Here is a 22920-nt window from a genome sequence, read left to right on the forward strand (position 1 = left end):
ATACTATAAAAATGAGGGCGTCTAATGAAGAAACAAATATTTGAAACGAGATCGATGTTTTAATACGAAGGATTTGGCCGGAAGTATGTGCACGCATGCGATAAGGAACGCGTGCGTGCGCGTTTATGTGCGCGGCGCCACGTCGGCAGAAGTGTAGAAGAAGACGCGAGGAAGAGGAGGCAAAGAAGAAGAAGAAGAAAACGAAAAGCAGCGCTGGTGCTTGCGTGGCGCTGCCCGCGAAACGAAGCCAAATTGCGGGGAGGGAAGACGCCCTGACGCCGCCACGTTGATGAGCTCCGGAAAAGGCCGAGCAGCAGCGCAAAGAAAGCCGGCCACGGTGAGCCGCTTCCCGCTTGGAGCTCGTCTTTCCTCCCGGAGGCTCGAAGTCGTCGGAGGCTGAGAGACAAAACCGTGTCAAGTTTCTCCTGCGCCAGGTGCGACAGCAGCACAAAATGGTCAAGGTAAGAACGCGCAAACTCTTCGTATAGATTTCAGGTTTGTTTTCTATAACAATTTGTACTTTCACACTTCAAAGTGACGAACGCAGGTTTGATATTTCGAAGGTCTGCGCACTTTTCTATCCTGTTTCACATTTAATTTTTAGATGTCTTGTAAATATTTCCAATTTAGAATACATCATTTTTTTTTAAAATAAGAAATATCTTCGTGAATGTACTTATACGCTAGAGTGAGTGCGGTTTTTTTCAACATCTTTGAAGTTTTTTTCGCTTTCTATCAGGTCAATTTTGAAGCCTGCAAATATTTGTGTTATTCATATGGTGAATATTGTTTTATTTTCCCCTCTACGTTGTGCTTTCTAACCTGCACAGCTTGTGTGTGTTAAGTTAATAAGATATATTTTTTTCTCTCTTTTTCTACCATTCAATTTTGAAGCTCTTGCAGAATATTCTCAAGTTTAAAAAAAAATAAAAATTATTATTTTACCTGTGCTGCCAGTGATGATTCTACTTTTTTTCTTTTCTATTTCATTGCCAAACTGCCTGTGAATTTTTTGAATGTTCTTTAAAAGATATACGTTTTAAATATTTTTTTTCCAAGCACAACAGATTGGTAATTATAGTAGTGGATCAATTGTTCATTTTTACCAGTCGCAAATTTTGACTTGGTGCTTCATTAATGGAGTTTTAACGCAATTGAGTCTAAATGATGTGCAGGTATTGGCTGGGAACTGCGGAGGCGCTGTTGAGTCACTCAACTAGTCTGAAGAAGAAGAAGTCAATGGCATCAGCTCTATAAAGTTGAGCTAGATGGAAGCCAAAATTATTATTCTTAGTATGTAGAAAATAAATGTATAGAAGTGTAATAATTGTCTCTAGAGGCACTGTCGAGTCACTCAATTATTTTGAAATAGAATAAAATTGCCTCAGTTCTTTACCTTTTCTATTATTCTCCTCAACATATGTATACAAATATACGATCTAAATGTAAAAATGACATAGAAAAAACAGGCATGTGTTAGTGTTCTCAATGAATCCATGAAGGAAAGTTTGTCTAAGGGGCTCAAATGTATCATTTATGACCTAGAAATCAAGCCCATTACCCAGAATGCACTGGGGGCATTCGCTGAGTCCGCCAATGTCATAAGACGGTGACACAATTGTGCATAAATATTACAAGAACTGTTGCATAACGTGTGAAATAAAGACCCCCCCCCCCACACACACACACACACATTTTTTATTTTTTTTTTTAAATAAATAAATATCCCATTTTCTTCCAGAATGTGAATAACGTGATTGCGGAGCCGCAGCCTGGCACCACCGTGGCCTCGGATCAAATGGAGCCCGCAGAGGGTAAGCCCCCCCCCCCCAACTCCTCCCTGTCTCCCGCCTGCCGTGCTCCTCCCGAGCCTTGGGGCTGTCCAAACACGGGCGCCAGGCCTCCTTAGGGAAGATGGCGCAATGTGTGTTTGCATCTTACCTTGCTGCGTGTGTGCGTGGAACAGTTTTGTTTATTTCTCCCGTCTATTTGTGGCACTCGCCGTAGCAGCAGTTGTAAAAGTGCGTTACGCTATTTTCAGACTTATACCAATAAAAAGGAACTTGAATTGCAATCAAGTACATTGGTGAGATACGAATGACCCCATTTAAGGTTTGCAGGTGCGACAGTTGGGCGATGACTCAACAACAATTTTGATCGTTGACGATTCATTTTGAGAACTTGTGCAACTTAAAACCGTCCAAATTCTCAGAATTTCAGCCTCACAACTGTAAATCTTCGGACATTTCGGGAGTTCTCCACAAATGCAGACGGGTTATCGTGGTGGTTTTTCAAAATAAGACTTTTGCAAACATCTGCTTTTCACTTTGGGGGGGGGGGGGGATCTCAACGTTTTCGCTGACGATTCCCAAGAAAGTAACTGAACCATAAGCAATTTGTTTGAAATGTTTTTGAATGAAGGGATGAAAATCGGATTGATGTTTCAAATCCAATGAATCCATTAATTTAAAATAATTGATTGAATGAATATTCAACGTTGGCTGAATATTCTGTCAAAGTCTGAGGCGATGGATACTTTTGACATTTACATCTCTAAAACTTTTTTGTTTTAGAGAATGTGAGAGATTGCATTTAATGAAAATTCAGTAAAGGTCAAATCCAAGGTCATCTAAAAAAAACCAAGGTCAAAAGCTTACTCAAATATTCACCAATCTTCTAAATGACTGCTGAATTCCCTTCCTAAAAAGACTTTCCTTGTGAAGTTTAACCCTGATGAGGGTTGAAAGGAAAATGACCACGCCCCCTTTTTCCTGACAAATTTGGTAACCTATAGCTCCCAAATCCCTGCTCTGATTGACCCCAAATTTGACATTTAGTCTTGTGACATCACTATCGAGTACAACAAGTTTGATTCAAATCCAAATCCCGCTGGGTGATTTAGATTGTGTAAGTGTAATTTATTTGCCGCCATCAAGGCCAGGGTTTGTTAAAGTTGCATTGTTGGATACTTGTGAGGACCAAAACTACCAAAATAAAATGAATAAGTGAATGAATAAAAGTGAAAATAAACAAGCGTATGAAAAATATCATTTAAAAATGAACTCATTCACTGCCATTGACGGCTATGAACGTCAAAAATTCATTTGAACTATTTCTATTAGTTTAACATTTTTTCCCCACTTTTGTTAACAAGAATATGAAAACCTAGAATTTTTTTTAGTGTACATTTAGAACAGATATAACATTTGTGATTAATCGTGAGTTAGCTGTTGAAGTCAAGCGATTAATTAATATTAAAAAATTATAAATCTGACGCCATTTGAAAAAAAACAAAAGAAAAAAATATTAAAAATTAGTGGCGTCAGGCGATTACAATTTGTAATCGTAATTGATCGCATGACTTCTGTAGTTAACTCACGATTAATCACAAATGTTATATCTGTTCTAAATGTACAATAAAAAAAATTCTAGTTTTTCATAAACTGGTTGACAAAAGTGGGGAAAAAATTATAAATTAATAGAAATAGTTCAAATGAATTTTTGACATCTATAGCAGTCATTGGCAGTGAATGAGTTAAATACAAAAAATAAATATAAATGGCAATTAAAACAAACAAAAAATGTGTGTGTTACTTCTGATTGGCGAGGTTGGGGATAACCGTGCTGAAGAAGAAAACAATTCTGCAATCCCATTTTCCAAGTCACAAGTTGCAAAAATAATAACTTGTTCAGCCTTTTAGTGCTTCTTGTGTCGTGCCAAAGCTAATCGCTAACCGACATGACTCCGCCCACTGCCTGCTTTTTACATAATCCAACAGCGTGAACAAACAAAACACAAATACGTTTTGTCATAGCTTTTTGTTTGGACAGTTTTTGTTTTTCTCCTCCATGAAAGCTTCATTCCCGTGTTTGCTTTGTGTTGCCCGGCAGATTCGTCCAAGGACCACACGGTGGCGGCGGCGCAGCCCGGCATGATGTGGCGGGTGACCGGCGGCCTCTTCAATGTCACCAAGGGCGTGGTGGGCGCGGCCGTGGGGGGCGTGGCCTGGGTGGGCGGCAAGAGCCTGGAGATCACCAAGTCGGCCGTCACCGCCGTGCCCGCCGCCGGCGTGGGCCTGGTGAAGGGCGGCGTGGCGGCCGTGGCGGGCGGCGTCTCCTCGGTGGGCTCCACGGTGGCCAACAAGGTGCCCTTCACCGCCAAGAGGAAGGACAAGGCCGAGTGAGGGTGACCCAGCAGACTTTGGCAAAGGGTCCACGTGGTGTGGGGTCCTTGGGACGCCTTCCTCCAATATTCACACGCACACACACAAAATGACCATCGTTGACTTGAGTCCAGGTGGCTGGCGCAGACTGGAATCCACGCCACAACCGGCTGGCTGTGTCGATCCGTTTTGTGTGCGCGCAGTCCGGTTTGTTCTTGACGGTCCGCACGCAATCCTTTTTTTTTTTTTGTCTATCTCAATTTCATGCTAAGGAAGAGCCTCATCTTCAAACCAAGGAGCAGAGGTGGCAAATCCAGGTCCAGAAAGTCAAAACCCTGCCACTGTTTGGCTTTAGCCCCAGGTGCTAGCTAGCTAGCTAGCACCCGTGGTTCTCGTTCTGCCAGCTAGCTAGCATCAATAGCTAACGCCAAACTGTGGCAGGCTTTTGACTTTTTGGACTTGGATTTGCCACCTCGGCCAAAGAGTTTTGGGGCCTCACTAACCAGGAAGAAAATGAAAAAAGTCGGAATAGTCATTAACTTGCAAAAGAAAGCACTTGGATTGGGGGGGGGGGGGGATATCTTGCAAGAATTAAGTGAGATTTTTTTTTCCTATGACAAAAGAGCTCATTGAGGTTACAGGACATTTTGAAATATGGTACTTCATTTTCTTTTTCTTTTTTTCCAACAAATGTAACTTTCCCTCCTGAAAAAAAATTCCAGTAAGACTTTCTTACAAAAAAAAAATACTGACTTTTTTTTTTTTTTTTGAAGTACATGAATTTTCAATACCACATTTTATCGTTATTTTTTTCCTGATAAACTTGGGGGGGAAAATGACTTCTAGAAATTGAAATATCAAAATGCAGATATCTTGATTGTATCTTTCCTTGGGGAAAAAATGCAACTCGTCTAAAACAATGTCTGACCTTATTCTCATAACATTCCAACATCATTCTTTTTTTCAGTTTGGGCCTTATTACTTCTTTGCACACATTTGTCTTGTGTTTTACAAAAAACAAACAAACATGAAGCTGTACACTCACAAGAAACTGACTTTTTCTGAGTTGTGTTTTGTGATTGAAATGCTGTTTTCAACCGTTCGGTTTAAAAAAATAATAATAATAAAAAAAGTGCCTGCTCATCAGTCAGTCAAGCCGAAGTGTAATCTCGTATTCACCTGTTGTCCGTCTGACGTTTTTGACGACATTTCAAAGTGCCAGCACATCACGACGCGTGATCTGCACTTGTTGCCTACGGGAATTTGTGATTTTGTGTCTTTTCAATATATCAATAAAGTAGTTTTGAAAGAGAAATGCAGCAAACGTCTCATTGATTGTGTTTGTTTGGTCAGAAGGGAAAAGTGCAGGCAGATTTGATGTTACCAATCCGTCCATTTTCTTTTTATCGCGTTTGCCCTTCTCGTCATTGGGACGAGCTGGAAACGTCCCCATATGCAGCTGACTTGACGCAAGAAGGCCCAGGTTGACAATCACCGAGACCTTGGGCCGATTTAGAGTCTCAATGAAGCGACATGCATGTTTTGGTGGAAACGGAGGAAAGCTGAAGATGAGATTTGCTGTCTACGCTCCACTTTGTAAATTATACATTTTCTGGGGGGGTTCGGTTAATTATCCAAATAACTTAAAACTTTTTTTAAAATTATAAACAAAGCAAAATAAGTTACTTTTAAACCATTACATAATGCCAAGCATTACATGACTTCATTTAAAAGGGACATTGAAGTAAAACAGTTCAACGCCTCTTCTGGATTTCCCGCGCTTGAACTTTTTGAAAAGCTTTCAGTAAATTTGTCATTCTATTCAATGTTCTTGATGTGTGTTTGTGCAGTAGTGTATAGGATACTGTTCTTGAGTTTTCTTCTTCTTTAGGGTTCATTATTTGGTACTGTCTGTTAATTTATTTTGGCAAAAACTCTTGATACAACATTGATAGGGAATGTCATGATTGCTTTGAAGAATGTATTGTTTAGTGTCTGAAGATAATATAAAGAAAAGAGAAGTACTTTGAGAAACAAAAGGCTTTCAAACCGATAGACTGATGGTTTTTTTTGTTTTCTGTTTAAATTCTATTTTTTTCTTTGCTCCTCTCTATTTGTTTATCTTTGTTTTCAATGACTGCTATCTATGTATTGATTGATAAATTGATCTTTATAGTCATTAAATATTTAACTGTCTCTTCTAATTTTAACAAATGTCCATATTTCGTGCAAAATAAATTAAAACAGTTTTTATAAAAATTAGTTCTGACCCCAAAAGCGTACCGTAGATACGTGTACCTGATGAGCGCATGCGTAGTATGACATGTTTGGATGCTGGGGGTGCGCATGCGCATTCGATCACAACGGTAACACCGAGGTGATTGACAGCTGCCTTCCCGCTGTTGGCGTCGTCCGCTTTGAAACAAACCGACCAAAAAGTGATTAGCGGCGTTCACTAAAATACACGAACGCCCGTCTTTGAAATGAGCTACGCCGATTGCCGTGGAGGATTTTTGCTCGCTTGAGTAACGTGAGTGTCGTTTAATTGCTTATATGACCAAAGTAACAAACAAAACAAAAAAACAAATCTTGACGGATGAAAGCATCGTTCGGACACCAAGGTGGCCAACTAGCTGTTAGCAAGGTTAAAGTGATTGATTAGTAATGAAGCGTTTTACAAAATTTTAGCCTTAATAAAAGTTAGCCGGATCGCGTCTGCTTTTTCGCCTGATTCAGAAAATATGTTACCATTTTTATAATATACTTAATTTTGTTTCAATGTGTTAAATTGTCGTATTTGTCTATGGAATTTGGTTTCCGGCACAAGTTGGAATTGTTTCACTTTCGCTCCGACCTCCCTCGACATGTTTATAAGCCATCAAACTTCTGCTTTTTCTTCTCTTTACTTGAAGAATTTTACGATGTAGTATCTTGTTCAATTTGGCAGGGAAGTCTCATGACCTCGCTTCGAAAACGCCGTCCAGTAATTAGTCAGATCCGAGCAGTGACGTCACAAACTTTATTAGTTGCACGCTCCCTCATAACATTAATCATGATTAGTCCTAATTTCACAAAATATTAATTATTTTGGTTTTTGAAATATATTGCAGTATACCACGATCCGTTTCTAATCGCGTTTTGACGTTATTTATTAATATACTTTTAAGTTTATACTTGTATTTAGTTAATTAATATGAAAGAATGTGTTATTGATTGTATGCTGTTGATGAGCCTTATAGTGGGAATTCCAAACGTTTTGCAGAAATACAGAAAAACCTATGGTTGGTTTATATGTAAAATAAATAAATTAAATGAAATTAAATAAAAACAATGCCACAAAGATTGAACGATATCCAAGAATAAACCAAAAGGACATACACATAAGAGATAACTTTTTCCTTTCATTTCATTATTTATAAAAATAACCAAATATGAGTCCCTCAGGTTTTCTAGAGCGAATTAATCTACACATTCCTATTTCTTGTATTGCTACATTCTTTAATTAGCCTTATTACATTTCCAGATTCAATAACGGAATCGAAGGAAGAGTGTTTAGGAAACACGCTCAAACCTATTCGGTAACATATCACACCATTTTTTTTAAACATGTTTTGAATGTCACAAGATGTCCCGTAGAAATGTTTTACTTGAAAAATTGTAGTTAATACTTCTACTTCTTTGCTTCTTAGCATGAGATGTTTGAGAAATGATTGAGTAATCCAGGCGCTAATTTATTCACTGCTGGATGTGGCGCCCCCTGTCTCCGAGTGACTCAACTACAAGTCATACAATTAACGAAAGACCACATTTTGTTTCAGGACGCAATCAAGAGTGGAAGAGAAAGTCATGTGGTGGTTCCAGCAGGGCCTCAGCTTCCTTCCCACCCTTTTGGTGGTGTGGACGGCGGCGGCGTTCGTCTTTGCCTACGTCATGGCGGTGGTCCTGAGACACGTGGACCCTCTGGTGCCCTACATCAGGTACACCCTCGCTTCCCCCCAACTAAATAGTTTGGGCGTTAAGATTTAATTTAAAAAAAGAAAAGAAAAAGAAACTCAATGGGCCTCCTGCTAGTGTACATGCATTGGCCTCCAGGGGGCAGTATAATAAATACATAGATATTATTGGACTTAGATTTCGTGGTGTAACATCAAGACTAAACTGTAGTAATAGGACAGTAGTCGTTTTTTGCAGAGGTTAAAGGTTTATAACTCATTTGCTCCCAAAAACGTATAAATATGTTATATTTTGAATATTGCCATGCTCCCAAAGACGTATTTATATGTTGTTGTTTTTTTTTTTATTATTATGCTCGAGCATACAGAAGGCTTTGATGCAGCCTCTGAACTGAAGAGAATTCTTGAAGCAATGGTAGTTATTACAAAAACGGCCAGCAGGTGACAGCATTGTATAAGAGCTCAACCAGGGCCATGCTGCAAAAAGCTCCCTGACTGTTTTCAACAGATTTGTGAATAATTATGAAACTTGTCTACATTCTAATGATAATTGCTGCAAAACGGACACGGATAGAAAAACTTTTTTTCTGTTGAAAGAAGAGACTGTAATCTTTCTTTTTGTAGGTTCCACGTTTGAGTGAACGAATTAAGTACCAGGATATTGCCACTAGTCTTGTTAGCCCGCCTGTAGCGCTTGCGATTGTGTGCTGTAGCTTGTGGACGTTATATGGACTGGTTAAATGTGTAATTCTCTGTATGTTTAGTTTGACAGTAAACTTGAACTGGTAGTGCAATTAACATCTCGTGGAAAAAAAAAGAAATGTTCCAAACTGCTGCTTGTTCTTGTAAGTCTCGGGACGAGTACGCTCTTTCTGCCGATCTCTCTTTTTGTGTAATAAATAAAAGTCTTGTTGTTTGTTGTCGTTTTCAGCGACACGGGAGCGATGGCACCGGAGCGGTGCGTGTTTGGCATCATGCTGGATGTGTCGGCCTTTTTAGGTAAAGCAAAAACAAATATGACACAACAAGCCCTGTTTGGTTTCCAAATGGATATTTTTTCTATTACACGTGCAATTGTCCATGTTTTGTGTGTTTTTCTGAGGACCGCAAGTGATGAATTGCTATCTCATTCATTGTGATGGTGAATGGTGGCAGCAGTGTGTTCAATTGTGTTGTTGTGTGTGTGTGTGTGTGTGTGCGTGTGTGTGCGCATGCGTGTGCATGTGCAGGCATGGCCACCGTGTACGTGCGCTACAAACAAGTGGAGGCGCTGATGAGCAGCGCCAACGACAGGTGCGTCGACAGGCTGAACCGCTTTGGGATGCTGCTGGGCTTCTTCAGCTCCTTGGGCATGTGCGTGGTGGCCAACTTCCAGGTGAGCAGCAGCAGCAGCAAAAACGAACTCTGATCTTGTGTGTCTCTTTCCAAACGTCGGGATGAAAAAGTCTTCAGAAAATGAAGAGCGAGAAAACCTGACTCATGTACTCGAGTGCAGTACCGTAGGATAACGATAACGGCAACATGGCGATATTAAAATTGTCCATACAGAGCGTCTGCAGCATGAAATAAATAAATAAATGTGAGAGCAGAGCGTTTTTATTTCTTGATTGATATTTAATTCTATTTAAATATTTATTTTGTCATTTATTTTTATTTTTTGAATTTTGGTTTTTATTTTTGTATTTATTTTTTTTAATTTTTTTTACTGAGCTGGTTTATAACACACGATTGTCAAGAAATGTTTACGGTTGACTTTCACTTTAATGCCATTCATCCATTCCAGACTTTCCCAAATAAACAACAAAAATGGCTGTAATGTCTATTTTAATGGGGATAAATAACACCTTATGATGCTGTGCTTTATAATAATCTACTGTAATGTCCTAATTAGAAATAATGAAATGCTAATTGCTACTTCTGAAGTCACCATTGATGGAAGCGCTGGTGTGTGAAAAGGCCGCTGATGATGCGTTTGCAGAAGACGACGCTGTTCTCGGTTCACCTGCTGGGCGCCGCGTTGACGTTTGGCGTGGGCGCGCTGTACATCCTGGCGCAGACGCTGCTGTCGTACCGCATGCAGCCTCGCGTGCACAGCAGGAGCATCTTCAAGGTGCGCCTCGCCCTGGCGCTGTGGACCTTCGCCAGCATCGTCGCCAGTATCCTTCAAACGGCAGCGCCGCAACGTCTCGGCTGGACGGACGGATGGAAGTTTGTATCGATTGTGGCCTTTGGGAGCGTCGATTGTTGAGGTTCCTTAAGCTCCGCCTTCCAGTGTTTGTGTCGTCCGTCATCATGTACAGCAGCCTGCCCGGAGTGGACGTCGCCAGCAAGTTGCACTGGACGCCCGGCGAGCCGGTGGGTGACTTCCAACTTATTCAGATACATTCCAAAAAAAAAGTGACATGCGTTGGCGTTTCATCCTTTTGTGCTCGAGGGTCAACTCTCATTCGTCTATAAGGTCAAGAAGAAAAGTTCAAATGTAGTGCAGGGCAATTAATTCAATTTTTCAATTCAATTACAATTTTTATACCACACAATTACAAAATCAGCAATATCGTAAAAAAAAGATAATTTTTACTAATTTTGAGTTATTTAAGTTTATACATTTACACCTTTTTAATTTTTTTAAGTAACTAATTTAAGAAATTTTGTTTCATCCAAAAGGAACTTGCATATTGTGCTTCAAAGAATTTTATGTCTTACTAATTTTTACGTTTAAACGTTTTCTTGTTTTGTCCGAAAAATAAAATAAAAGGTCCTAATTGTGATTTCAATTAATAGCGAAATAATAATAATTGAGCAGCCCCATTCAAATGTGTATGTCAAATTTTTCATTTTAATAATAAAATAATTGGTAGTATTTATAATTCAATCAATTCTAATGAATTGTCCAATTATTTATCCATGGATGCTCTGGACAGTGGGCCTTTTGAGGCTGCACATACCGTACTGTATATTATACTTTTATATCACAGTTAATAAACCATAAAAAGATGGCAGAATGATCAAGGAAAGAAAGATGTCATGAGCAAAAACAGAAAACTACAATAAAGGCTGGCGTAGCAGGATCATGTTTGGTTGTGTGCAGGGCTACACGGCGCACATCGTCAGCACCGTGTGCGAGTGGTCGCTGGCGTTGTCCTTCATTAGCTTCTTCCTGACGTACATACGAGACTTCCAGGTACTCGTCTTCGCCCTTTTGCGGCCGTCTTCTCATTTGACGTTTCGCGTTTTATCCCTTGAAGAAAATTCAGCTCCGAGCCGAAGTGGACGTGCAGTGCGACCATTTGTACGACTGGCCGCCTCGGAGCTCCGACGTCCGCGGCAAACCCGAAGCGTCCGAGTCGTCGCCGCTTCTGGCGGGAGCCACGTGACCCCGACAAGTACCCAAAACATCAACACCACTGACAGCAACACGTGTTGCAGCCGCGCGTGCTCACAAGAATTGCAAAGTTTCAGCAAATGAGTGAAGCTCCGTCGTGGCCGCTCACTTTGCAACGCTTTTCCACAGGAAATAACGCAAATAGAATCTGTATGCTCTATGGAATTAAAATAAAGTAGAATTACTCACCCTTTGAAGACACTTGGAAACAGTTTTGTTGTTCTGTGGTTAATTACGCATCAAGAAAAAAAAAATGGTGAATTGTTTGCAGATTTTCACTACTCAGTTAATACGTATTTGACACACACAAGTTTATTTATAATTAATTTATTCAGTACATCCATTTATTTAAAATTAAAAAATAAAGTTCAAATTGAATACATTTGCTCCATTTTTGAACATGTGTCAATACGTTATGAAATTAGTACAAATGAAAAAAATCATCCTAAAAATAAATAAAATTTCATTCTTTCAAATGAAGATAAAAAATCAAATTAATTTAATTCCTACAGACAAATGAACCTAAGAAAGCTGAAGATCACCCACCTTTTTTTAAAAAAAATCGTGACGAAATCATGTCAAATGATACAAACTTTGGCGCATTTTCTGTCAACAATTAAGCACAAACTGTTTTAAAGCTTATTAATATTTTTTATTCATCTTGCATTCATATTTTTGGTCCCATGAGTTGTTGCAAAGTATAGCAACATTTCAACGCATGTATAAAACAGCATACTGTGTGTGCGTGTGTCACATACATCCAAAAGTAGCAATAAATAATACAGAAGAAACAAGAGAAGCAGCTTTTCATCTTTTGTGCAAACTTAAAAATTGGTAAGCAGGTCCTGGAAGGTGACACAAAAGATGAAGGGTGAGCCCTTCCAGGACCTTTTTCCAAAACACTTGATTGTTCAGCTTGGCCTCACGTTTTTGGCACTTGGAACCAGCCGTGCTTTTTCTCGCCACGTTTCCAGTTGTTTGTCCCGAGGTTGGAAGGCATCCTCAATGGCTGGGACCACGGCAGGCGGACGGGCCACGGACCAGCGGCGCGTCGGACATTCGCCGTCCAAGTGCTAAAACGCGGAGCCGTCGCACACGAGGTTCTGCCCTTGGCCCGGAAAGAGTGACATCTGCCAGTAGCGAGGGTCGGCGTACACTGGACAGCGCAAAGGAACACACGTGAGGGAGGCTTTGAAGCAAAATACAAAAAGACCCCCCCCCCCCCCAAAAAAAAATTGTATTTCTAATTTGAATCAGTAGCGTTACCCATGTCTCCGGGGTTGAGCCACAGGTTGAAGGAGCTGCAGTGTTTCTGGCATCGCTGAACTGGAACCACTCTTACGGTGGGAAGGCCCTCGCCCACCACCAGCCAGCCCAGGACCCCCACGCCCTGACACACACACACGCACGGTAAATACGCCACAAAAAGCAGTTTTTAATGATTGTATTTGGGACTGGCCTGGCTGTGGGGCTCCGTGTTGTGCGTGACCAGGCAGCGTTGTAAGACGGTGCCGGCGCTGTCCAGCAGGGGGCACAGTTCCGCCTTGGGAAAGAGCCACCGTAACACTTTCTCTCTGGTCGCTGAGGGGAACCTCCTGTCAACAAGTTTTGTGATACAAGTCGTTTTTATTCTAACAATTATTACAAACTACAAATTTACAACAAAAAAAGTACGTTTAGTTGAACAATTTAGGTATCTTTTAGTTTGTTAAAAAAATAAATAAAAAATTAGACAATTGATGACCATATTTTTTTAATGTAATAGAATATGTTTTTAATTAAAAACATAAGGTTTTTTTATTTACAATTTATATTTAATTTGCTATAGCTGTAGTTTAGTTGAACAGTTTAGGCATCTTGTATTTTTTTTAAGATGACAATTAAAGACAATTTAAGTATTTTTTAAATGTAGTGGATTTTTTTAAAATTAAAAACATGTTCAAAATGTTTTTTTTAATTTACAATTTATTTTTAATTTGCTATAACCCGATCTTAAAGCTTGTAAAAAAAAATGTTTACCAAATTTCTTTGACTTCGAATAAGTGTCTACTTCCTATCTGTGTTCCAAATCCTGCTGACTTCATCGGACCGACTTCTTGTGAATCAAGCACTTTCATTTGGACGAGAAGTTTTTTTAGAGTCAGTCCATCGGTTTGTGCTTTTTGACATGAAAGCACATCGAGGGATTCAATTACATGTGTTGTGTGTTTTACCATAGCAGGGTGAAATTGGCGGGCCCTTGCGGGAGGCCGGCATTGATGTTGTGGTCGCCGCGGTCGTCATCTTCCAGCAGGACGGACATGGAAGCCGAGTGTGCCAGGTAGAGCTCCTCCAGCTGGCGCCGCTCGATGCTGAGCGACTCGCCACCCTGCAGGATGCCAATGATTACCAAATGACACCTGCTTCTAATTTTGTAATCATTTGGTCAAATTCCTCAGTCGGAGCTGGTCAGATTCTTGGAATTGGCTCAAAATGAACGACTTACTAAATGTAATGCTCCGACCTCCTTTTTTTTGGCGTGGTTTACCTTTAACAGGACGAGCTGGGGCCCACGACGCAGCGTGACGGTACCGCGGAGGCTCTCCGGCACCTCCAGCACGGAGGAGATTTCGGCGCAACCCGAGCAGTTGACCAGGTTGTGTCGAGGCGAGCCCAAACTCCACCATTCGTGGAAGCCTGCGCATGTGTGCATAAGTATTGGGACACGGCTCTTTAGGAATCAAAACGAATTAGAAGGCGGCCATGATTCTCACACGTGTGTTTACCTTGCAGGTTGTATTTCTTGGCGATGGGAAGCGCGAGCAATCGCACGTGGCTGAGCGGCGACGACCAGTTGTAAGATGCCGAGCGGGCGGCACCCGGGTACGGCTCGCTGTGCGGGTATGTGAAGACCAGCGCCGCCAGCAGCAGAAGGCCCAGCGCAACAACCAACTACACACATGACACACATTAACATCACACAAGGTACACAATAACATCGACCAGTTGATTGCAATTGAAAATGTTTTCGTTTTTTTTTAGCAAACCATATTGTCTTGCTCAGGTTCCGAATATTACATTCTCCTGTACAGATGAGAGGTCCTACAGTTTAATTTTGGACACACTTTCCACTGTTTTCCTTTGCGGAAAATAAGATTGTAAATTCCAACTAAATATACCGTGATACCTTTGTGGAACAATGAATTTGTCGATTTTTCCCTCCGATGAATCAAATAAACGGCGGAGTCCGCACTCCTCCCTACCTTGAGGGTTGCCCTTAGGAGGGGAAACTGCGGGGGTTCCCGTCGGGGCTCGTTGGTCTCCAGCATGCGCTTGATGAAGCGCTCAATCTCCCGCTCGGACATGCCGTAGCGGTAACCCGACTGGCGCAGGATGTCGATGCTTTCTGACAGCTTGTCGTAGATGCACGGCTCGCTCATTGTCGTTCCCATGGCGACGTCAGGCGGCTCCTATTGGGGCAAACACAGGAGACTTGTTAATGCAATAATTTTCACAATTCAAATCAACGGATGTGATGTATTTGAGTGAATTTCAGACATTTTTAGAAATAGATGACTTAGGATTGACCTGGTTAAAAAATTCTGTATTGTACTATATAACCTTAGTTATGAATCACGCCTGGAATTATATGAATATTAAGTCAATACATCAAGTCGATTGCCCAGGGGACAAAAAAAAAGACCCTTATTCTTTTACATATGCAAGCAAACAAACACAACTTCTGCATAGTATTGAGAAAACGTGATCTTATGTAGGCACACGTTTATTAACGTACAAGCTGACATGATCCTGAATATTAATATTATTATTCTCCGTGTTAGCACTTTGGGACTAGCAGCCGAGGCTAGCTTGTGTTTACTTGCCACGCTAGTTTGTTAGCAATCATGTCATTGCGTCGCTTCGTTAACGTGACACAAAACGGATCAGCTCACCTTGAAAACAAACCACAAATTCCGCCTAAGAGGGGTTGTTTTCTTTGTTGACGTTGCGTTAATTGAAGTCGAATCGATGTTTTTTCCGCAATATTCCGTACATGACTACTTCCTACAAACACCTGCAGCAGGCTCGCTCTTCTTCGTCGGTTTGTGGTTTCACGCTGTGGGCTCGTTATCGCCTCCAGCCGGCCGCTTGTCGAATGTAAAAGCGTATGAACAAAATAAAATTAGATTTTATCTTTAGTATTGTACAACTTTAAGTCACGTCCGATTTTAACCAATCAGAAGACGATTAGTACATTTTATGTAAGGCAGCAACGGGGAACTTTTTCGACTTTCGTGATTTGCTCTATTACCAACCAATCAGAGGACGGTTAAGTAAGTTTCTGTAACATACGAGAAGGGTCGAGCTGCAGCACATGGGCGAGTGGAGCTCTACCGGAAACACCTGACCTCCAATTCCGTCTTACTTTTTTACTAAGCCTAAACGTAACTATAACACTAAATACAACCATGACCTTAACTCAAACTAACATTAAAAAGTATTTGTATTTTTGAGCATATTTCGCTGTTTTAACTCAAGACTACTGTTGGCGCTTTCGTCTTAAACTTAATTTGACAGTCATGTACATTGCTGTAAAAATATAACTGTTGACTGAACATTGAGTGATGAAAACAATGTCAAATTTCCTCTCAATTTAATTAAAAGTTGGTTTACACACAATACATTTATGCAATAGAAAACCTACTCCTCAATTGTGCAAGATTGTTGGATTAAGCATGCTGCAGTACCCCGAGTCTTAAGTGGCATAAAACGCCCATAGTTATATTTATTTAAAAAAATATATATAATAATAAAATAAACATTTCCCTTCCCTTATATCCAGCCCAGTGTCTATACATTTTACGGCAGTTGAGATGGGTGCTGAAAGTACCGTACATGATTCTGTACTCCGCAGCCTGCTCCTCGAATGCAAGTACTGTACTTGGAAAATGTAGGAATAACTCACAATTAAGGGCTGTTTCCGGTAGAGGTCACATGTTTCCGGTAGAGCTCCATTCGCCCAGCGTCTGCAGCCAGACCCTTGTGAAATATACCAATGAACGCGCAGTAAACACTTCCGCCTCTTGTGCGTGACGTCGTGTAAAAATGTCATAATAAGTAGCAACCTGGCTGTGAACTCAGTCAAGTACGCTTACCAAACAGTCGTATTTGCATTCCGGATTCATTTCATCCAGCCTGCAAATTTTCCTCCTGCGGATCACTAGACTTGAAAAGACGAGTGTTGGAATTTGCTTTGCTGAGTTTTACTGTCACCATCGGGTGAAAGTCTCCCGTCGTCCCGATGCTCTCCTCGGGCCGGACCGCTTCCTCCCGCTTGTGCTGGCCGCTTCAGAGGCTCTGTCCCCGGCTGAGCTGCGAGCAGAGAGCCGCCGCCAGCACTCAACGGAAAGGTTAGGACGGAACATGTTAGCTCTTAGCCTAGCACGATGCTAACTCGAAAGTGACGCAGTTTGGGATAAAGACTAAACGAATGTTATCTTGAACTGTTTTTGCAACCTAATGACCGAATATTTCATAACTGCTTTCACTTGATGTATTTTGGACCAATTGCTGTAAGAGTTTGTTAATTCCACTCATTAAAGTTGTTTCCAACATTTAAACTTTCACGCATACGTACTCTAATATTATTAATGATGACAACTTTAGTAGTAACATACTCTTAATTGGTTTGAAATAGTACATTACATATCATACACGAGGGAGACATTCATATGAATAGAATCATTGATGTAATAATGCATCATCCAAAATTAAGTCATCATAAAGTAGCGTCATTGACATGTACGTCTACGTTTGTAGGACAAATGCCTAAATAACAATGAAAGTTAAAGTAAACTGTAATCGAAGCGTTTTTATTTTACTCCGCATAGTCATATACAAATAAATAATAAAAATAAATAAGATGGCCTCTTAACATTCTCAACTCATAACAGTATTTAATAAACATAAATCTGTCATTCACACACAAGAAATACAATGCTGTATTGATCCATACATGTTGTGACCCTCAAAATCATATTCACTAAATAAACCATAAAAACATAAAGTTATACAGAATGACATGTGTCTCGTGTTTTTATTTGGTCAAATTCCAAATCTTGTCATAAAGTGAGAGTAAGCAGTAATCCATGTAATTTTACTCTTATTTATTCAAATAAACTTTATTATTAGCTTACAGTCTAAATTGTTTTTTTGGGTCCACAAGCATTGCAAAAGTGTTGTACAGAAAAGGCTGACCAGGAATGACTCGGCACTTACTGACCAGCCGCACACAGCCAAGTTACAAACCCTGGGTCACTCCGGGGACACGCTGACGCTATTAGAAAACAGACACAACCGATATTAGGATGTTATTTCCTGATTTAATTTTTTTGTGATTGTAGAACTGATCAAGAAACGAGACTTGGTCCAAGATGAGCTGCGGCCCCTCTACATGGACTTCCAGGCCACCACGCCGATGGTAACCGCCCTTTTATGCAGAGGTGTTTGGAAAACGATATATTTAGCGACTCTTCCGACCCCCTCGAGTGACTGCTTAAAAAAAAAAAATCTTGCAACATTATTTCTGACAGCCAAAAACATAATTTTCCCGCTATTTTGTTTATGACAAGTGGGAGGCAATTTCGGAGTCAGTGGTGCGCTTTTATCCGGTGAGTGATTACTTAGTAATGCGATGGGATAATCAATTCTAAAACGATTTGTTAGTGACAGCCCTAAACATAGACGTACAAATATGCATACTTTTATGTTACACAAATGAGATGGTATGTCATGTAAGTCCTCTTTGCAAATTGAAAAATAATCCAGAGAGAGGCAGAAACAAACTTTCTGTTTCACTATGACTACACAAGATCATTTCAAGGACTGAAGCCAAAACGGGACAGTAGTTGGTGCCAAAGTAAAACGTTATTGCTTTTGCCTGAGCAGAAAAAACAGCTGAGGTTTTCAGTGAAGTAGTAAAATAGTTCAAAACAAATCTGTGACAATGAAGGACTCTGACTTTAATCCGAACCGGCAGGATCCTCGCGTTCTGGACGCCATGTTACCCTACCAGGTGAATTACTACGGCAACCCTCACTCCAGGACGCACGCTTACGGCTGGGAGAGCGAGAGCGCCATGGAGACTGCTAGGAAGGTACAAAAATAAAAATACTTTTGTTCTTCTTTGATTTTCCCAAAATAAATGTGATCATCTCCCTTTGCCGTGACTCCGAGCAGCAAGTGGCCGATCTGATCGGCGCCGACCCCCGAGAGATCATCTTCACCAGCGGAGCCACCGAGTCCAACAACATGGCCGTCAAGGTCTGCTCAAACTTGTCTAATGTCACAAGTAATTTCCCAATCAAAGTCGTCAGTTCACAAAAAGCTGGTTCGATTACCAACGGGCAGCTTTCTGGCCGGGAAGGTGCTGGGTCACGTCCTGTTGATTTTGGGCCAAACAAATTCATCATGATTTAGTTCCTGGTTTGGTTTATCACGCCAAAAAATTTGCATAAATCTGTTTTCCAAAGTAATAGCAGATGTTTACAAATGTCTTATTTTGAAAGGAAAGAAAAAACAAACAAGATAAGCAGTCTGTTTTCATGGAAGACGACAGAAATCTGAGAATACATATTTACTGTTGAAAGGTTGAAATAATGAGGATTTGGTCCATTTTAAATGAAACAAATTCTCGACATGATTAATTGATTTATCCAAAATATTGATCAATTCATTTGATAATCGATTACTTGTCGATTTAATTGTTGCACCTCTAATCTGAATGAGTCATTTGTTTAGATGAAGCTCGTCCATATTGGCCATCACATGGAAATGAGCTCGGTAAGCTAATGTAGCAGTCGACATCGTCACTCTGTGCTCGTTCTCCTCAAACGGCACAAACAACATGTCGTGACAGTCCACTAAAAAACAAATGAAAGTCGTTTTGTTTGCAAATAGCCGGCGAAGCCACCATTGACGTTTTGTGTTGGTGGGTGCGCGTAGGGCGTGGCACGCTTTTACCAGGGCAAGAAGCGTCATGTGATCACCACGCAGACGGAGCACAAGTGCGTTCTGGACTCGTGCCGCGTTCTGGAGTCGGAGGGATTCCGCGTCACATACTTGCCCGTGCAAAGTAACGGACTCGTCGACCTCGAGGTACGTGCAACTTTCACATCCACGTTTAAAACAACAACAACAACAACAACAATTTTTTGGGGGGATTTTGTTTCAGCTGCTGGAGGCGTCCATGACTCCTGACACGTCTCTGCTGTCCATCATGACGGTCAACAACGAGATCGGCGTGATGCAGCCCGTTAAGGAGATTGGTAACCATAGCAACCGCACCTCTTTTTATCTCGTGGCCGATTCAAGTCGGCTGTCACGAGTTTGGCTCTGACTAACCAATCAGAGGACAGGAAAATGCTGACCTCAAACAAAATGTCCAAATAGGACAAGTCCCAATTTGAATAGACTTGAAGTGACGCAGGACTGATTTGAAGGAAGATGAGATTCAAATGACAACACATAGATGCTGAAATCTGATTGGACGACAAGTCTAACATCCGCATGCGTGTACTGGAAACATTGAAGCCAAATGACGAGAATAAGTTGACACTGCATTTTGTTGACCTTTTAAGAAATAACCGTCGTCACCCTCGACTTGTCCTCAGGTCGTCTTTGCCACTCCAAGGGCGTGTTCTTCCACACGGACGCCGCGCAGGCCGTCGGGAAAGTTCCCATCGACGTGTCGGACGCCAACATCAATCTCATGTCCATCAGCGCCCACAAGATCTACGGACCCAAAGGTACTTGTTGAGGTTCTTGAGTCTTCACTAGGATTGTGGACGAGGGGTGCTGCAGGGCAGGCTCATTATTATATCGTCGTTAGCCTAGCGATATATTTTGCAATGTTTTTTTTTTCGATTTCCCTTCCACTCAACAAACAATGTTGCGTGTCAGGCGTGGGCGCGCTGTACGTGCGACGGCGGCCTCGGGTGCGACTAGAGCCCCTGCAGAACGGCGGCGGCCAGGAGAGGGGTCTGCGCTCGGGCACGGTGCCCACGCCGCTGGCCGTCGGCTTGGGGGCCGCCTGCAGCATCGCGCAGCAGGAGATGGAGGTCAGAAGCCCCCCGCGTCACCGCACGCGTGCGCTCAGCGGAACTCATTTTGCGTGTGCGTCTTTGTGTTTGTGTGTAGTACGACCACCAAAGAGTCTCCATGCTGGCAAACCGTCTCGTGCAGAAGATCACATCTCAGCTTCCTGACGTGATCATGAACGGAGACCCGCAACAACGCTACCCCGGTAGACTGAAACGCCGCCACACTCGTCTCATTTACACACACACACGTCAGTGGTCTACCATTTGCTACATGGTGGGGCCATTATTCCGGGACTTGTGGGGCTCACTTGTCCTTGTGGGGCCATTTTGGAGGGTCCCACAAGTTTAGACCTCTTTTTGAGGGTCAAGACTTGGTTTTAGAGTTTAGTTTTGAATTGGGTTATGTTTGAGGTTAGGCTAAGGAATGGGGGTAGTCAATTGTTTTTGATGGTTGGGGTTAAGGGGAGGGGCTAGGAAATGCATTATGTCAATGAGATGTCCCCACAAAGATAGCAAAACAAACGTGTGTGTGTGTGTTAGGGTGCGTCAACTTGTCGTTTGCCTACGTGGAGGGAGAAAGTCTCCTGATGGCCCTCAAGGACGTGGCACTGTCCTCTGGCAGGTCAGTCTCGCCACCAAAATCACATTCAGTTCATTCACTGTCTGCGACCCTTTCATAGTAGTTTAATAAAATGTCCATTTGTGAATATTTAAGCATACAACCTAGCAAATCAAATAGAGTGGAACATTTGCAGAAAACAACTTTTTAAAGGGATACTTGACTCATTCAGCCATTTTCAGCAGTACAAAGTTAATATTTTGTCCAGAATGAATTTGATAACTTTTTTTTTTTTCATGTAGAATTAATACCTTTAAAAACGACCTTTTCCTCTATTAATTGTATACAAAAAATAATCTAGTTATCAAATTCATTCTGGACAGAATACTAACTCTTTATTTCTGAAAATGGCTCAATGAGTCAAGTTTCCCTTTAACAAGTTGAATCAAACCAAGCAAAATGGTGATGTCGACCCGAGTACTGTATGTTTGGATTTGATGAGACCTCAAACTATAAAACAACACCAACAAAGGTATTCAAAAAAACAACAACAAATGTATTTCCAGATACACAATACATTAGCAACATCGACTTAGCACATGGCTGGAGTTCAACTCTATCTAACTACAACTATATCATGTTTATTTAGTGTTTCATTTCTTTAGGAAAGTGTGTCGTCACTCAAATAACGTTTATTTGGAACCACACACTGATTAAAAAAAAAAAAAGAAGATAGGTAATGATAACTTTGTTTTAGTGCTGGAACGGATTCATTGCATTCCCGTTTATTTCAGTAGACAACATTACCTCGGTTTACAAACATTTTGGCTTATAAACGGAGTCACAGAATGAATGAATTAAATTCGAAAGCAAAATTGAATGTGTGTGTGTGTTTGTGTAGCGCGTGTACATCAGCTTCTCTGGAACCGTCATACGTCCTCCGAGCCATCGGAGCCGATGAAGATCTCGCCCACTCCTCCATCAGGTACATCATCATCATCGTCATCATCGTCATCGTCGTCCTTCAGCAAAAACGTACTTGACAAACGTGCACGTGTGTTGGAATAGGTTTGGGATCGGTCGCTTCACCACAGAGGAGGAGGTGGACTACACGGCCGACAAATGCATTCATCAGGTTCAAAGGCTGCGAGAGATGAGGTGCGACGTTTGCACCACAACAATAAAACTCACTTCATTAAAAAAAAATGCAATTGAATTTAAATATATATATTTAAGTGTATTTCTTAACTTTTCCTCCCCCCTTTTTCTTTTTCAGCCCTCTGTGGGAGATGGTGCAGGAAGGCATCGACTTGAAGAGCATCAAGTGGACGCAGCACTAGACTCCACCCCCTCGCCGCTTGACCTCATGGTTGACAACCAATCTGAGGATTCCTCAGAACAGATTTGATGATATTTTCCCCTCTTTCAGCTGCCGCACTCAAAACACGCACAAATGTCTGGAGCACCTACCACTGCGAAAAAACAACAACAACAATAATAGTCGATGTATTTTTTTGTATGAATTAACTTTTTGTTGAGTTGTGTCCATGTCTTGTCCCTTGTTGTCGTTGTCGAATTTGTCGTACAATATTCACCAAGCATCATGTCTGTGTATTTGTTAGTGCAGCTCACAGATATTTACATGACTATCAATAAAGATTCATTTCAAAACTGTTTATTTTTTCACTTAAGTCCAATCCCACTGAAGCACAAGGTAAATGATCTGAGTAATGTGCATGTGGTCTTACGTTAACGTTGGGTTAATGACGATTCAAGGTTATGA

General features: G+C 41.2%; 4 protein-coding genes across 8 annotated transcripts; 3 read left to right on the forward strand and 1 right to left on the reverse strand.

Moving 5' to 3' along the window:
• Nucleotides 1–117: 117 nt before the first annotated feature.
• On the forward strand, nt 118–5478 carry LOC144057001 (transmembrane protein 263). Its single transcript, XM_077574186.1, has 3 exons — nt 118–461; nt 1742–1814; nt 3892–5478. Exons 1-3 carry the CDS (start codon nt 453–455, stop codon nt 4182–4184), a joined length of 375 nt encoding a protein of 124 aa, XP_077430312.1. The 5' UTR covers nt 118–452; the 3' UTR covers nt 4185–5478.
• A 1030-nt stretch (nt 5479–6508) lies between these two features.
• dram2b (DNA-damage regulated autophagy modulator 2b) lies at nt 6509–11699 on the forward strand. The gene is made up of 8 exons (XM_077573010.1): nt 6509–6693; nt 7982–8140; nt 9048–9115; nt 9346–9491; nt 10095–10272; nt 10389–10471; nt 11205–11297; nt 11362–11699. The coding sequence occupies exons 2-8, from the start codon at nt 8010–8012 to the stop codon at nt 11488–11490; spliced, it is 828 nt and encodes a 275-aa protein (XP_077429136.1). The 5' UTR covers nt 6509–6693; nt 7982–8009; the 3' UTR covers nt 11491–11699.
• Nucleotides 11700–12505: 806 nt separating this feature from the next.
• c8h6orf89 (chromosome 8 C6orf89 homolog) lies at nt 12506–15660 on the reverse strand. Its single transcript, XM_077573009.1, has 8 exons — nt 15431–15660; nt 14741–14947; nt 14264–14429; nt 14026–14174; nt 13712–13866; nt 12958–13093; nt 12765–12888; nt 12506–12654 (listed from the first exon to the last, which is right to left on the reverse strand). The coding sequence occupies exons 2-8, from the start codon at nt 14927–14929 to the stop codon at nt 12572–12574; spliced, it is 1002 nt and encodes a 333-aa protein (XP_077429135.1). The 5' UTR covers nt 14930–14947; nt 15431–15660; the 3' UTR covers nt 12506–12571.
• nfs1 (NFS1 cysteine desulfurase) lies at nt 12524–22811 on the forward strand. 5 transcript variants are annotated; one of them, XM_077573005.1, is made up of 17 exons: nt 12524–12677; nt 12790–12908; nt 13717–13818; nt 14035–14192; nt 14271–14462; nt 17882–17958; nt 18517–18633; nt 18717–18800; nt 19482–19634; nt 19711–19804; nt 20150–20284; nt 20439–20596; nt 20676–20781; nt 21119–21200; nt 22039–22122; nt 22206–22295; nt 22414–22811. In XM_077573005.1, exons 5-17 carry the CDS (start codon nt 14438–14440, stop codon nt 22475–22477), a joined length of 1269 nt encoding a protein of 422 aa, XP_077429131.1. In that variant the 5' UTR covers nt 12524–12677; nt 12790–12908; nt 13717–13818; nt 14035–14192; nt 14271–14437; the 3' UTR covers nt 22478–22811. The 5 variants fall into 5 exon arrangements, with proteins under 5 accessions (XP_077429131.1, XP_077429133.1, XP_077429132.1 ...); XM_077573007.1 differs by having other exon boundaries at nt 14035–14182; XM_077573006.1 differs by having other exon boundaries at nt 12547–12677; nt 12759–12908.
• Nucleotides 22812–22920: the final 109 nt, after the last annotated feature.

This window comes from Vanacampus margaritifer, chromosome 8, assembly GCF_051991255.1.
Source record: "Vanacampus margaritifer isolate UIUO_Vmar chromosome 8, RoL_Vmar_1.0, whole genome shotgun sequence".
Taxonomy (NCBI): domain Eukaryota; kingdom Metazoa; phylum Chordata; class Actinopteri; order Syngnathiformes; family Syngnathidae; genus Vanacampus; species Vanacampus margaritifer.